The 17,280-nt window shown below is 38.4% G+C and overlaps 1 protein-coding gene across 2 annotated transcripts in view; it reads left to right on the top strand.

Moving 5' to 3' along the window:
- The window catches only part of KCNK2 (potassium two pore domain channel subfamily K member 2), a 136,642-nt gene that overhangs the window by 103,192 nt on the left and 16,170 nt on the right, over positions 1-17,280 (top strand). For both annotated transcript variants that reach the window (XM_016224668.2, XM_087827674.1), the window contains exon 6: positions 8,111-8,250. In XM_016224668.2, the coding sequence (XP_016080154.1) occupies positions 8,111-8,250 (140 nt within the window). The remainder of the gene's footprint in view (positions 1-8,110; positions 8,251-17,280) is intronic.

Here is a 17,280-nt window from a genome sequence, read left to right as displayed (position 1 = left end):
GTCGTTGAGTTAAGGCAAGTACCCCACCTGGGAAATACCGATTATTTACTTTTTTAGAACCTTCCCTCTCGCTGTTAGATGTCACCTGTGTTTTCACTTCATTTTGAAATTTTTGCTGGGGAAACACAAGAGGCATTGCTGTAACTAAAACCTTCTCATCTTTCTATTGGGCTGTAAATCTCCGAAAAAAAACCCAACGTTGAACCTCTCGTGATGCACACTCACGGGCTAATGCCCTTCTCAAGCCTGCAAACCCTGCTTTGTCAGGGATTAGGGTTCAGCTACACTGTCGTGTTGAATTTCTTGGATAACAAGTTCAAGAATGAGAGCCTTCAAACTGGTGCCATGAAAAGAAAAGAAGTACATTTTGCAGAGTGACGTATGCATGTTTAGGACACAGGTTGCAACCTTGGTGTAACTACTAGAAACATCTCAAGAGCAGCAGGTGAGACGTAGTGTTTTAGACCAGAGCTCGGAAGCTGAGTCTCATCCCCAGGGAAGGAGCAAGGAAGTCTGTGTGATAGACTGTCTACCATGGGAAAAAAACAGGACGACTCCTTCTATGTATTCTTAAACCCCCTTCCTTACATGTCATAATAGCATGATATAAATTAGTGTATAAGAGATTATATTTAAATTTGCATGTGAAAAGAACTTTTCATTGCTGATGGTAATGAATTTAGAGACCACTAGTCAAGACAAACGCCCTAGTGTTCAGGTTTCTCTGTGTATGTGACTGAAGGGAGGAAGTCAACATTTAGTAATATTTCTGCAGGAAGAGCTCTCCCAGAAAATTTTTTAAAAAGTATTTTTTATTGATTTTTAGAGAAGGAGGAAGGGAGAGGGAGAGAGAGAAACATTGATGTGATCCCTACCAGAGATGGAGCCCAAAATCTGGGCATGGGCCCTGACTGGGAGTCAAACCTGCAACCTTTTGGTGCAAGGGACGACACCCAACCAACTAAGCCACACTTGCCAGGGTGCTCCCAGCAAATATTAATCTTATATTTATATTTATGCAAGGGATGTGTTTTAGTGGCTGGTTGGCTACCTTAGAGATTGGTGTTTGCCTCCTCCTGATGGCCCATTGTTCTAGAGCTCAATGTTTTAGGGCTAAAAAAGGATCTGAGGGCCACTCCAGCACCTTTATTTTACATATAAATAGACCCCTATTGCTAAGAGTAGTGCATGCAGAGTAAGCCTTCCTAAAAGGCAAGAAGAAAGTAAATTATTTAGCAAAGTGTCATATACTTGATTTTAGCAGTGCCTGTAATGACATAGTCCAATTTATAGAGATAAGTTAAAGTTAATGGCAAAATTATGTTTGAGAACTAATTGTTGATTTCCAGTGTTCTGTTTCTTAACTTTTGTCATTTTATTTTTTATTTGAAGAGAACCTGGAGTTAATAAGTTGTTAAATCATGCTTGCCTTATAGACTGAGAACTAGTTTTATGGAAATGTGTGAAAAATTGAATTCTGTTTATTCAGGCTTGCTTTTACAGCTAATCTCCAAAGTCTATGATTTAAAAAAAAAAAAAAAGTTGGTGATTCCTTAGAATTGGAGAAAAGTCAAATTAATTACCTGACAATGCAATTTAAAATATTTTTCAAACCTAGTTTCTTTTTTAATATATACTGTTAGGGTTAGAGTGGATCATGCAAAACAAGAAACATATTTCCACATATTGTTTAGAGGCTGTCCTAAGAAATCCTTTGAAGTACTTCTTTTCATTAACTAGGCAGATTCGTAAGAGATAATATGAATGAGTGAAACCAAGATGCAAATTTATAGTTTCGCAAAGCAGTGAGCTTCTATTACTTACTTTACTAATAAAAACCAAGAGTTTTAGCCAAAAATATACATGTTCTAAGACATCATCATGGTTGATATTATAAACACACATTTTTTCATCTAAACATAAATTTATTTACCTATTCAAATAAATCCTTTTGGAATTTTGGTCAATAAAATTTAGTATATTTCATTAATAGTGAAATTTTCTTCATCTCACATGTAGCTATTGAATGCTCGCTGGGTAAATCGGGCTTTGTGTTTACAGCACTTATGTTCCCCTGTAAAGCAATATAATTTGGGTCTTTCCCACATGAGATTCTTCTTCTGGTGCATTTACTTTTATTAATTTTTACAAATTTTCACAGTTATATAGTCATTTGGCATCACGTTTTTTTTTTACTTGGAAAAATATGTTTGTTTATCTCATATTAAGAATTAAGTTTTCTTGAACTATGTTTTCAAAGTCATTATTGGAAATGTAGTTTTTAGTAACCACACTCTCTCTTCCCCTTATAACCAAAAACATGACTCATTGAGTGGAGTGCTCAGAGCTTGCTTAATTAATAGACGGGGATTTTTATCATGAAAACATATAAATCTCTATTGAGAAACCATGGCAAGATTTTTTTTTAGTTTGTTTAAGACAGTTTGTTCTAATAGAGACCTGCAGAAAACAGTTCCTGATGTTGCCCTAAAAGCTTTGCAACTATGTCAGAGGCCAGTTATTAAAACTGCTATTATGGAGATAATCACAGAATAAAAGTTTGCCAGGAATTCAGGAGATAACAAGGAAAGTACCTGATGAGAAAGGAGGCCTGATAAAGAACACTCAGTACTACCATCACCACCACAAGGGCTCAGAAAAACGGCTTTGATTGGAAAGAGAGGGTTTATGTGACTGCCAGAGAGATGTAGTATATCATTCATTCATTCGGATATTTAGGGAACACGTGTTGTATAGTCCACACTGTGCTTGGCACTTAGTGATGATGATTGTCTGTTCCTATGGGGCAGACTGTTTGAAATCCGGGACCAGGTACTAATCCTGGTAGTTACTCTGTTTGATAGTGCAGGGAAATTCTCCAGGGAGTCTGGTCCACCCCTGATTCAGCAAAGGACTTTCAGAGAACTCACAAGAGAACTGGTAGCTATCCAGGTGATTAATTAAATGGGATTTGACCCAAATGGCTCAAAAGCCCTAGACACTGTAGACAAACCAAGAAGTTATGTATCTTCTAGAATTCAGAATGAATGCATAGAAGCATTGTAGAAACATAGGGACAAAAAAACAAGTAAATCATTCCGTGATTAATAGCTGTGGCTTAGGGAGATTGGCAGTGAATTGTACTCAATTTGACAAAAAAAATCCAAATTGCTCTATATTGAGACTTACCGGTAATTTCTAGGGATAATAATTGTGTACTTCTCATATACTGTAGATTTCCATCCCCATAAAGGATGAGTGAGTGAGACAATGTGCTGAGCTTCTTTTCCTCGTGATCACGAGACGTACTAATGACAGTTTTCGACCACGTGCCTGACAGGAAACGGACAGTGTCTTGAATGCTGAAATTGAAATTCCCAAAATATAGGGTCAGAGGCTAGAGAGGTTTACCTTTTTTGATCTCTGTTTTTCTGACTCAGTCGCTTATGAGAACCTGGGTTTAGTGGGTGAGCTATTGTTTAATATTGAAGTCATATTCCCATTTGTAAAAAAGGAAAACAGTATTTGTAACATTTCTGAAAGAGCCTCTTAGTCCCTGAAGCACGGGGAGAACATTCCATTCAGTTAAATTGCTTTACTATAAAAAAGGAAAAAAAATAGACTAAAGCAGAACGTTTCTTTTCTCACTTCGTATGAAGGCAGGATGGCTTTGATTAACAAAAATAAAGTCAAACAGGCAAGAAAATCGACATTAATATCTGATAGACCAGTGTAAGAAATGGTCCCCATTTTCTTTAGAACAAAGTTATATGTCTGTATCTCTATTTTATAATACATATATCATTTTAGAAATCCAGAGGAGGGGCCATAGAGTCGATAACTTAGCCCAGAGTGGCTAGATGATTCCCAGAATAGATCTTATTTTTTTAATTTTTATTGAATATATTGGGGTGACATTGGTTAATAAAATTATATAAGTTTCAGGTGTACAACTCTGTAATACACTGTATTGTGTGTTCACCACCCCAAGTCAGGTGTCCTTCCATCACCATTTTTTTTTCTTTATAAGTATTCTGTGATTCAGGAGCATCACAGGGAAAGGAAATTAAATTTAAGGGGAGAGGGCGTTGTATACGCAAGTTCTTTAGGGAAGAATAGGGCCAGCTGCTAGAACCTGCTGGAATGAGGGCAGGAACAAGGTAAGGAGGCTCCTGATAAAATAATACTTGCCTTTAGACTCCCCTGGTTTCTAGGTAAGACCTTGAAGAGAAGAGGCGCAGCTTGTTTCATTGCTTAGCGTTTCCAGCCCCACTGGGTGCTGCGGCTCGGGGCGGGCCAGCCCGGCTGGCGGACACATGATGGGACCGTGGGCGGCCAGGTCGGTGAAGAAAGCCTGTGACGTGGAGCAGGCGGGCCTGCGTTTGAACCCCAGCTCTGCTGCCCCCTTTCCCGTGAGACCTCACATGTCATTTTAGCTACTGAGATGCCTTCTCTATTGAAAAGTGGGGACACTTAACTGTTGCGATTTCAAGGAGTCAACACAAACGCACCTTTCACTGCTGAGTTCTGAACAGCCTGGGAGAGTGATGGTGATTGAATTATTAGCTTAATGACTGATCAGGGCAGCTGGAGTTACAGCTGAAATCTATGGACAAATGGCCTTCCTAAGCGCCCTGCCCTAAGTTAGTGGAAATTTCACGAGTGGGAATGCAGCTCCTCTCCAATTTTTAGGAAGCCCATCTGGGGAGAGATTGAGTTCTGAGCATGAACGCCAGCCCGAGCCTTCCCCGGGCTGCATTTTGGTGCCTGTAGTTTAACCTGCTAGATTTGATTAGGCTCTGGCTGATTTCGTTATCGAAGCACCAGAAGACGTCCAGAGAGCAACGGCACCGTTTAAAAGAGGCCGTCACATGTGAGAGTCAGGGAGAGGAGTTATTTTCACTACTTGGAAAAGTTTATAAGATTCCTGAAACCTGTGTACTTCCACCCGTCTTTGCTATTTTTATTGCCATCTGTCTGCTCTCCTATAATGATTAGCCAAAAGCTCTTAAAATGGAAAGGATCTGTGTGCATATTTTTGGTGGCAAAAAAGAAAACAGCAGTGAGGTAACTGTTCCTGCCAAGTGGGTGAGGAACCCAAGAGCGGACAGTGGGCTGTAGCGCTCCGCAGGCCGCGTCTCAGGAGCCTGTGGAGAGAGGAGAAGTGATGGAGTGGCAGGGGGACCCGGGGGCAGGGGGCATGCAGGAAGGGAACCCAGGACAGAGAAATGGCCCTGCGTCCTTACCAAGCAAGCGACCCAGGGACAGGTTTCCTGAATGTAGCCAGATGAAAATGAATGCTTGTAACAGCCAAGACATTTTCTGGATGTTTTCTAATTTAAAAACAAATCCAATAGCTCTTTTTTAGCAACTTATCTACAGATCATTTAATTTGGGTAAGATTCTTGGGTCAAGTGAATTGATTGAGGAGGAACTTAATTCATAAATCTTAGCCATCAGAAAGTGACCAGGATTTGTGAGTTGTTTGACAATACTCCCACATACATTCGCTTTTCCTAGATCTTTGGACTGCCGGTGTTTCATCTTAAGAGTGGCAATTAAGAATGGGAAAACATTGCCCTCCGGCCCCCTCAACCGTGGCTTAGAACCCACTGAAACTGGTGGGGTAAACATTTTACCCAAATATAAACCTTTTAGTGATTAAGCTAATTCACTCTTTTCAAACTGTGACATCCTGTTTATAAGAAAGAAGACTTATAAAAAGTCATATTGGGCTTGAACTAACTTCTAAAATCAACATCTTGGTGAATTTAAGTGTTAAGTGAGTCACAACTATTTGGATGAAGATTTTCTGGTTTTGAAAGAGAAAGTGCTCGGAAAAAATGTCATTTTGGTTTTATTGAAATGGAAACATTTGAAAAATAGAACTCGCTAGTGAGCCTATCGTATAACAAGTTTCCACACACATTTCTTCAGTCACTTCTGTGAATCTGTAGAGCTGCAGCCCTCACGGGCCAAGTCTCAGCCATCATGAGATGCATTTAACCTCCATAATCCTTTCCAGAAATGATGCTTTTTAAAAAACATTGCACAAGGTAAAAACGTTTTCACAATATTTTGAAGGTAACATTCTTTACTTTGAAACTATTCTTAAAGCTCTTGTCTGAAATGAAAGCCAAAGTGAACATTATTTGCCTGATAGAAAAATAGTCTCTTTTTACTCTGACCCTTTAATACTTGAAAACGTCATTGCAGGCAACTCAAAGTCTAATTTATATAGAGGAACGTTACAGTCAAAATTTTGTACTTGATTTTTTTTTTAAATCCTCTCCCGAGGATATGTTTTTATTGACTTTTAGAGAGAGAAGGAAGGAAAGAGAGAGAGAGAGAGAAACATCTATGTGAGAGAAATATCGATCAGTTGTCTCTCATACCGGGGATTGAACCCACAACCTGGGCATGTGCCCTCCCCTGAAATCAAACCCTTGACCCTTTGGTGCATGGGATGACACTCCAACCAACTGGACCACACTGGCCAGGGCATTATATTTGATTTTTAATGTATCGAGGCTACTTATTAGCTGTTCTTACAATTGTATGAATTGAATTTTGAGATCTGAGAACATCCATGGCCCTATTTAAACATCCCAGTCTAAAATCGTTATCTCCTGCTCTGCCCTGTTAACAATAAATCTGTATTTAAGGATCCTACTGGGCGTCTCCACCTGTTTTGTACCTCAAGCACAATCCTGTCACGTCCCAGTTTAAATTACTTCTCTCTTTTTTCAGTCACTCTTCCTTCCCCTGTGATCCCTGTTCAGTTGCTAGCACCACGTCCCCCGTGAGGGTCTCTGGTCATTCTAAGGCCTTCCTTTCACTTATCGCACTGACCAACTGGTCGTGAACGCCTAGTGATTCTGCCTCTGAAATGCCTCTTTCTTCCATTCCAGCCCCAACTCAGGCACAACAATTTCTTGGCCTGTCTACGACGAAAGCTTCTAATGGGCTTCCCTGTCGGTCCTTCCTTTCTGCCACTAGGACTCTCTGTGCATGTGGTCAAACAGGAATGGAGGACTTAGCTGTCTGTCCGCTTTTCCCTGCTCCCCACCGCGCCAGGAGCCAGTCCTTATAGCCCGACACAACTTACTTTCTCTAGATTCCTCTCTTCCACCCGCCTACCCCCTGGCGCCCATCCATATATAGCTTTAGCCACTCCTAAAAGTCCTTTGACTGTGCCACACATTTCCACCTAACCTTTCCTCTTTTTTTTTTTCTTTTTTAACATATCTTTATTGATTTCAGAGAGGGGAAAGGAGGGAGAGAGAGAGAGAGAAACATCAATGATGAGAGAGTCACTGATTGGCTGCCTAGCCCACAACCTGGGCATGTGCCCTGACGGGGAATCGAACCCTGATCTCCTGGATCCTAGGTCGATGCTCAACCGCTGAGCCACGCCCGGCCGGGCTAACCTTTTCTCTGTGTTTATTGTTGTCAGGGGAGACTCTTTTTCTGTCTTATCACCCTTCCCCTTCCAGGGGGGAAAAAATCCTTCCTTCTGTGTCTTCCAAAAAGTCAGAGACCAGAGAATGGCTGTATCCACCTGCAAATCACTGTTTATGTCTCTGGCATTTGTTACCAATCTGTTGTATTGATGGTTTTTAAACTAAGAACCACTCTCTGTGCAGGTTGGCATGGAACTGATGGGTTAGCATGTATTGATTGGTTAGTATGATTGGTTGGCAATAAGGTAAATTTACTCAGTTACATGCCTACCAGGAAAGTGGCGTCTCTGTCTTCTACTTGTCAAAACAAAGGTGGAGAGAGAACTTGGAGTAAAGTGCTAGACTTAATTATAAGACACACTGTAATAAGTAAAAAAAGAAACGTGGGACAAGAAAAAACACATTATGACCTGGAGGGTTAATGAAGTTGCCTCATTAAGAAAAACTTATTTAACTGGTTTTTGAAAAATAGAGAAGAATTATGTGGGGGCCAAGGAAGAATTCCATATGAAGGAAATAACGTGGATCGATTGACAAGAAGGTTGCTATGATTTGCAAGCCAAAACTCCATTGGTAGTTTTAGGAAATGTCTGTATTGTTGATGTTTATGATTTGGAAGTTATTTAGTTCTACTTTCTTTCTCACAGGTGGATCAGATATTGAATATCTGGACTTCTATAAGCCTGTCGTGTGGTTTTGGATCCTTGTAGGACTCGCTTACTTCGCTGCTGTCCTGAGCATGATTGGAGACTGGCTCCGGGTGATATCAAAAAAGACAAAGGAAGAGGTGAGCATAAGAAGTTTGCAAAAACACTTCTCTTTAACTAATTTAGTAAAAGTTAAAAAAAATTTATTATGTCTTTTAAATTTTTTAAATTTTTTAAATAATTTATCTATTGTTGAAAAATTACAGATGTCCCCTTGTTCCCCCCATTGACCCCTTTTACCCCACACCCACCCCCGCCCCAGGCCTTCACCACACTATTTTCTGTGTCAATGCATTTATGCATATAAATTCTTTGGTTAATCCCCCCCCATCCTCTCCTTCCCTCTGAGATTCCTCAGTCTGTTCCATGCTGCTTTTGATTGGAGCATTTATTCCATTTACATTTAAGGTTATTATTGATGTATAGTATTTCAATATTATTTAATTTTAAATTTTGTGTTTGATGTGAATTTGTTTTACAAGGCTATCACATGAGTTGTAATTCATTCACTCACCAAATACTAAACACTTCTACGTTCCTGATGCTATCTAGGTGCTTAGGGTAATTTGTAATGGAAAAGATATAATTAAAATGTATTTTTTATTATTTCTTTTTCTTTTGTGTCAGTTCTTTATTTTCTCTCAAAGAAACAAAGTAAACTTTATCCTTAAAGAAAAGTACAATAGAAAATATTTGTGTCAAGATATCAGTAGCATAAAAAAGTGAATGTATTATGTAATATTGAATGTAGTCAATTATTTCCTTTTTTGTTATGTCTGCATAGATGTGTGCTAGTCCAGGTGTACACACACATATATGCCCCACAGCTGTATGCGTTATGGCCAATTTCCTTATATACAGATTTCATCTGCTCAGAAAGATATCCTTTTACCTATTTTGAACAATTGTATATATAGAAATGAACATTAGAATGTTGGCTCATGACATTTTGGAAAATTTAAATTTTAAATCTGATTTTGAAATTTTAGAGCTTGGAGATTAAATTTTGATTTCATATTTTCAGGTCCAGAAGTACTATTAATTTGAGTGTGACAGAGTAGTGTTTTATTATGAATGTTGTGGGTTTTTGCTTCTGGGTCTTAGCCAACTTTACTAATTTTTTTCAGAGAACAAGTCTATAAAACCTGCACCTGTAGAACTCATTGTCTCCCTTTAACTACACCCTTCAATTCATTATCTGCTATTCATAGGCTAAGAGACATCAGTGCCAAAATCTTTGATTGATACAAGCACTGTTCTTTAAACATATACCCAAAAGAAATAGACTAAAATAGGAATGATAAAATTAACTTCTCTCTACAAATAATTTTATTTCAAATTCCTCAAGTCATATAATTTCTTATGAATACTGAAGGTACCTATGGTGACTAGAAGGAGTGTAAGTTATCCAGTAATTCCCTTCATGGATACTGTATATCTCAGTTGGGAAGCCACATGTTCTGTCTGTATAGCATTCATCTATACCTTAGTTGCACCATAAAACCAAAATCTTTTTATTATAAACAAATCAGCAAGACAATATGCTTGACATTCTACTTTAAGTCATGTGACAAGTTCTGCTTTGTAGAGGACCCCAGCTTATTTGCCCTAATTTTAGACAGGCTGATTGTGTGGGGGGAGGGAGGGAGGGAGAAGAGAGGAGGGAAAGATAATTTTCAATGTACTTTTAAGGATCTTGGGATGCTAAGGAAAGAAAGAAATTGTAACTAAGAACTATTTTAGATGCCAGCTAAAAAGAGAACTTCTCAAACATCTAGCCATAAACTGGTTTTCTTTCAACTGTTTTTTTTAGAAACACTCACATACACTTATCTTTTAAATAAAACGGAACTGAACAGAATATATCTCTTACAGTTAGATAGTTTTAAAAAAGTATTATTTTGTGAAATATACATTACACACATATTATAAACATACTATGTATTATATACACACATGCTTGTGTACATACTAATATTTTTGTGAATCATAGTTTAAAAGCCACTGAGGAACAGGGGGGAATTTTATCTTTATTACATTGGTCTATTTAATTAAATATTAAAGGAATTAAAGGAATATTTGATTACAGTTTTAAAAGCTGTATGTTAAAAGCCAGTGCTTTGGGGATAGAACTAACTGGTGCAAAGCCTGAGCACACTTCTGCGGAGCAATGAGATGACCATCTGTACTAGTGCTCCAGCTGCCATAGGGAAACACCACAGGCTGGGTGGCTTGACTCACAGACATCGATTTTCTCACAATTCAGGAGGCTGGAGGTGCCAGCAGGTTTGGTTTCTGGGAGGTCTCTCTCCTCGGCTTGCAGATGGTGCCTTCTTGCCGTGTCCTCACATGGCCTTTCCTCTGTGCACATGCATGGAGAGAGCTTGGGTGGCTTTCCACTTCTTATAAGGACACCAGTGCTATTGGATTAGAGTTCCATCCTTATGACCTCATTTAACCTTACCCACCTCCTTTAAGTCCTTACCTCCAAATACAGTCACACTGGGGGGTTAGGGCTTCAACATATGAATTTGTGGAGAATACAGTTCAGACCACAACACCATTCTTTGGAATACACTTAAATTTCTACATTAATTGGTTTGTTTTATATGCAAAACAAGTCTGTGTGCCTCCATGTGAGTGATCTTCATGATTCTGAACCAAAAGTATGTAATGTATCATTGTGTTTTCATGCGATTAAACACTGAAAAGTAGGACGCTAATGTTTTTTTCTGTTGGCTTCTCCCTAGCCTTGTGAGTAACATCCTTTCTGGTGGCTGCACCTGTAGGAAGCTCATGTGAGTCAAGGCCATGAGCAAGCTCATGTGAACCCTGCGAGCTGCAGCTGCTGCAGACAGTTGAGCCAGTTGAAATGGAACTGTCGATTTCAGCAGATGTGTGTTTTCTAATTTAAAATGCAGTTTAGGGACGTGACAAAATCAGGTCAGAAATTCAGCAGAAAATGTGAAGAAAGGAAGGGAAAGACAATTTATAATTTATTTATAGATTATTGGGACCAAATTCTTCATAAGTAAAACACTACTAGAATTTCTACAGCTCTGGAAAAAAGGTTTTAGATCATTTTCATTTTGAAATAACTCACTAATGGGCATAATTAAATAGAAACCAACAAATGCACTCTAGTTGTCATCTTTACATAGGTGAACCTGGCCATGTGACTGTTCACTCTCTATGCCTTACCTCCTAACCTAAATCACTCCAGATACTCCAACTTTTAAACACTTCCTAAGTGTTCAGAAGCAACAAAGGTATTTCTAGTTTTCAATTTTGATGTATGAAAATGCTAAATAATTTTGATAACTTGGAATCCTCCCTATTAAAAAAATGTAACTAGTACAGAATGTAAAAAATACAAAGTCATATATAGCATCAAATCTCCAGTTGAAAAGACTAAAACACATGCTTCTTTGAATGAAAAGATTTTGACAAATAATAAACTCCAACCTTACATGATTTTTTAAAAAACAAGTAATCTCATAACAAATAATATGGTTATTTATAGTTAAAAAAAACCCAATATGATATATTGCTTAAGTATAAACATTTAGCGCTAATCAGATGTGCTCTTATTTCTGTTTTTATGTTAAAATATATTCTGTTTCCAATGAAGACTAATTTTAATTAAAATATTATGTTTAGAATTAAGGAGGAATAGCTTTTGATGAACATGCTGAAAGGAAACATGTTGGTATGGCTAATCCCTCTGACATAGTTGAAGAGGAGGTGGTTAGTTGGAACAACACAGAAGTGTCACATGTAAGTTGATGTGCATCCCTCAAGGAAAATAGTAATGACCTCAGTCATTTTTCCATGGAGAAATACGACTTTCTGTAGAAGTGTTTGTTTCATTATTTTTAAATCTCTGATGGAGAATAGGTCTATGTTCTACACTAGAATCGATACAACTAATGATCTTTTTCTAAAGCCGTGTGCCCTCTTCTGAGGAACTAATGTTTCCATTGAGAAAATAAAGATCATTTAGGTTTCCTGGGCAATACATTGATACTAATACCTGAGGCAGGTGTAATAAAAATAAGATGTGATCACAAAACTCAGAAGGTAAATTCCTAAGCAAGCAGGGCATAGTGCAGCCGTATTATGCATAACCAGTTCAGTTTGCTACTGTTTACATTCCCTGAGTAGGAAAGGCCTGGATTTTTGTTCAGTTCTTGTATTGATGAAGATGTACCACAGCGTTTAGAATATTACTGTCCATTTGTGAGACAAACACCACCACAGCCCCTACCACAGCATGCCGGTGTCCTGGCACTGCAGCTGGCCACAGCGGGTGGACAGCCAAGCATCACTTCTTAACCAGTAGTCGGCAGGTGTTCCTGCACATGGAGATGCTCACGTTAGGAGGTTGACCTTACATAATATTAAGAAAACTCCCTTTGCTTGGGAAGCTCTAGTGCCAAGAAACCTTGAAAGACTCTTTCCAGAACTTATATTTGGCCCCAGCACTATGAAGGAACCTGAAAATATGGAGGGCTGTAGTTTTTCCCCTGCTGGTTACCTGGCCAGAGAGCATTTGGTCTTTTCTGAATGTCATCAATCCCTTCAGTGACAAAGCTAGGACTTGGTGGCTCTTTATCGTGTCTGGAGATGGGCAGTTGAAGAGCAGTTGCAGCCTGGCCCCTGGAAAGGTTGCTATAAAGCACTTTATCATTGTGTCTTATGGGAGAAGTGCTTTTAATATGAAAGGCTCTAGATGCCATTTGAAATAAGACTTTATTCTGAAAACCTTAGGGAGCCATTGAAGGATTTTAAATAAGGGGAATGAATGATCTTGTCAACAGGGAGGAAGATGGCTTAGAAACAAAGCTGGATGCAGGAAATCAGTTGGGAGAGATTATTGCATAGAATAAAGGTCTATTACCTTATGACAAAGGCACAGAGATGAATCGGGGATTTCAAAAGTATTTAAGGGACAGAAGGAGTAGGATTTGGTAATTCATTAGCTGTGGGCAGAAAAGAGAAAGGGAGAGTGACATTTGCGATTCTAGCTTTGGGTGGTATTACAAAACACGGGAAAATGAAAGATTTGGAACATGTTTTGATTGATGGATATGTTGGCCACGCAAGTGGCTAATTTTAAGTGTAGATGATTGGGTATGCATGCCTGGAATGTCTGAAGGATGGGAGCTGGAGAGATAGTTTGGGGGCCCGGGGTGATCATGACATACATGACGATGGAAGTTGTGAGTACAGGTGAATTCACCTAATGAAGATTTGTAAAGTAAAGCCACCCAGCCTAGGCTCCCCTGTTGCTGCTTCTATGCCCTTCCTTGTTTCATTTTCCTAAGTATATTTTTGCTGCAGCCAATAAATTCTTGCTTGCTTTTCTAAAAATAAAGTAAAATAAAAATAAAAATAAAAATGGAACCTGGAGTAGCACCTTCATTTAAGAGGGTGAATGGAGAGACTATAAAGGACTGTTTAGCAAAACATAGCCAAATAAACAGATTCACAGTAAGGGTCTGTTAGAAGGTCAAAGGAGTTGGGGTCCTTTTTTTTTTTAATTTTAATTTTATTGTCGACAGTATCACAGATGAGGTCTTGAAGAAAAGGTGGTTAAAGTAATGGATCCGAATGGCTAAAGACCGTGGAGAAGAAATGGAATTCAAGGAAAGGCCGACCCAATAACATAAAATAGAGAAATAAAGGAATGAGACTTTTCAGTGAGGTTGTGCTCCGGGGATGCCACCTCTGTAGAAAAACTTGTAAATGTTGCCCCCTGCAGTTGTTCAGTGGAGTGGGTACAGCCTAAGATACTTCTTCGGGCAGGCACATCAAGCACAATCCCAAAGGGCAGCTTTTATGGTGTAATTTTTGGAAATGGGAGCCTTTGGAGCACAAATAGAAAGCTGTGAATAGTGCCCCCTGGAGACGAGCAACGTAGCCGCCCTGATCTGGGCTCTGTTGGGACAAGTACATGGTAAAAATAGATGGTGGGGGGTGGAGGTGGAGGGGTAAGCTGTGGAACGGCAGTGTCAAAACAGCAGGAAAGGGAAAAGTGTAGCGGCATGGAGACCAGTTAGGAGATTATCTAAGGTCCCATTTATTCCTAAATCATGCAATTATTCGTTCATTAAAAAGGTATTTACTGAGGACTATGATTAGCACTCTGTTAGGTTCTGGGAGTAAGTCTTCACCTGTGGTAGTTTGAGGCCGATCTCTGTATTAGAAGAATGACATGGGAGATGCTTGTTGATCTATATAGTGTTTGCTTTTACTTTTCTTTTAGAGATGGAAAAAGGAGTTTTGAATAAGAAGCCACTTAGTCTTTGATTAGTTCTTAAAATAGCCAGCTTTTACTCCCCCCCCCCTCCCTTCTTTAATCTTCAGAGAGCACATCAGACTTTGTAGTTGTGTTGCTTTGATTTCTAACATGTTTGAGAGAGGGAGAATTACTATTTAGTTCCAGTTTTTCCTTGGTATTAATGTTTTTGTTGTTCTCTTGTTGAGATACTAAAGTAATTACGAGTGACTCTTTGGAGTTGGACTATGGGCACAGTATACAGTGATCATAAGGCTTCACAGGTTTCTATTTTAATGCATATAACTCTTTTGGCCAACAGGTAAGAATAAAATAAAATAGAGGCGAGCAGTAACACAGTGGGCCATTAAAAGTAAGGCACATATAAAGAGTCTGTTTTCTACTCTGGGGAACAGATCAGAGCAGTCAGACTTTGAGGTTCATCTAGTGGCCTGCATTTGCTTCTGCCTAGTCAGGCCAACGAGAAGGCTCCTTCTCTTTCCAGTCCCAGACTCTGCTCAGCACGTTATTACTTGTTTAGTAAGTAGGCAATTGGAAAGGAGACTACAAATGAAAGAACAAATAATAATATAACACTTAAATTATGCTTTGAGGCAACAGTGACTCTCACATGTAAGTGCATGTCTTAATGTCCAAGTGAATTTTATGAGCAGTCATTTCTGTAGAGCCAAGACCCCAGGTTAGTCTTTGTGTAGTTCCAGTATTATGTTGCATATGAACCATTGAGGGTCAAATGTTAGGCAGGTCAAAATATATGCCAAAAATAAGATTTGAGAGTGGTAAAATGGAAATACTTTTCTTTTGGAATATACTTTATTTCCTTTTAAAATATTAAATGAGATAATGATATAAAGTCCACAGCTGTCAAATAATAATTGCTAATAATTGCTAATAATTGCTAATAATTGTCAAATAATAATTGCACAGGGAGGTAAGTAAGGTGATTTGCTTAAGTTTTCACAGCTAGTAAATCGGTGATCATCCCAGATGGCTTGACTCCTTGGCCCAGCCTTCTTGCCTTATTGCTGTGCTGCCTGCCAAGGGCTCAGGAAGCTGGTCATGTGTGGTTGTTATTGTCATTCTTTTCTTCTTTCTATTTTATATATAAGTAATACCAATGCATTAGAAGTAAGTGCCTGAATCCCACCCATCTGTTACTATACAGCTACAAAGAAGAGCTTTGTGAATATAGTTTGGTCACTAATTGTGTTACCATATACATCAGTGAATCTTAAAAACCTAAAGTTTTAACATTCTTTCAAATGAATAGAAATGATTTCTGAAAATGCATGGGCTTTGAAGCCCGTAGAAATAAGATGTATTTCTGTATTAATTATTTACTAGCTCTGCAAACTTCACCAAAATATTTCATCTTTCTGAGTCTCAATTTTCTTATGAAATGAGATCGAACCTCCCTTATGAGGCTACGTGGAAATTCAGTGGGTAGAGCGTGGGATGCGTTAAGTGCTTACTAAAGGCTTGTTTTTTTCTTCATGGGTTTCGGAAGAAATTAGTATCAAATATTGTTCTTAATCAGACAACCCTGTAAAGTTCTAAGATTCTCATCGCTCTATCATCATATATTGTTCTGTACAAGCATCAAATGCTGTGAGTGCTTACATGTCTGACATCTTATCTGGTTGAAATTATAAGGAAATGTAAACAAAAAGTTAAACAATAAAACATTAGGGTACGTATGTTATTGCTGAAAGTTCATCGCAAACCCAGAGGGTCCAGCATGGCCTAGGTATAGGAATTTTAAATATGTTGGATATTCGGTGGGCTTGAAAACTAGTTTCTACATTAAGTGTTTCTTAAATCTACCCATTACTATTATCTTAATTCTTTTCTTGAATTAGAGCCACAGATTTCCTGGTGTCCTGATGTGACTGAGGTAGAGTCCAGTTGTATTTTCCTTTTATGAAGCCAAGAAATACACATGCGGGAAGATTCCATTTTTTAATTTTTTTTTAGATTTTAGGTTGAACCCTCACTATTTATAAATTGTATCTTCTTTTTGCTTCAAGTATTTCACAGACTGCAATATCTGGTAATGGCCATTCAGAGTCATTTTTTCTATTCATTTGTTCGTAATAGGAAAGTAAGTTAATAGTTTTTGCCTCAAAGCACTTTTCAAGTAATTTCATTTTCTCTAGCTAGAGAGTACATTATAGGGAGTTAATGCATCAAGATATAATGTTATCTTTCTCTTTTGACTGTTTTGAGACTGTCATCTGTTCTGAGAATTTGTGTTAGAAAAAGCAGCCACTCTGAACTTTGCTTTTAAAATTGTTTTTGGACTTTCTGCATCAAGCCGAACTATTGTGCTTGCTTATATCCAGAGCTAAAATCAATCACATTTTACAAAAAAATAAAGCCTGTGTTTGATGAGAACACAAGCAAGGGTGTTTACAAAGATGGGTCAACAAAATGAATTTGTTTTTAGTTCCTCTTCATAGAGGGTTATTTCTAAAAGAATATTAGTTTGTTTGTGGTTGGTTGGAGCTGAGAGTAGGAGGGAAATATTGACATTTAACCAGGGATTATTGGATCATCTTTTACAACAAAGTACAGTGATTTCTTTAGTGTGCAGTGGATGGCACCCGGTCTGTAATAAGGGAATTTAGTTCTTTCTGCCTTAAACTGATTTGAACCAAAGAACAGCTTCCAATTAATAATACATGTGTGTGTGTGTGTGTATGTGAATATATGGACACACACACACACATGCACAGATATAAAATCTCTCTTCAGGACAAAGAAGAACCCCTGCTCTCCCTCGTGAACTATTTCCATGTCTCTCGCCTTC

The sequence above is a fragment of the Miniopterus natalensis genome, chromosome 19, assembly GCF_054644295.1.
Source record: "Miniopterus natalensis isolate mMinNat1 chromosome 19, mMinNat1.hap1, whole genome shotgun sequence".
In the NCBI taxonomy this organism is placed as follows: Eukaryota; Metazoa; Chordata; class Mammalia; order Chiroptera; family Miniopteridae; genus Miniopterus; species Miniopterus natalensis.
Note: the sequence above shows the minus strand (reverse complement) of the source record. Positions and strands in the feature narration are given on the sequence as shown.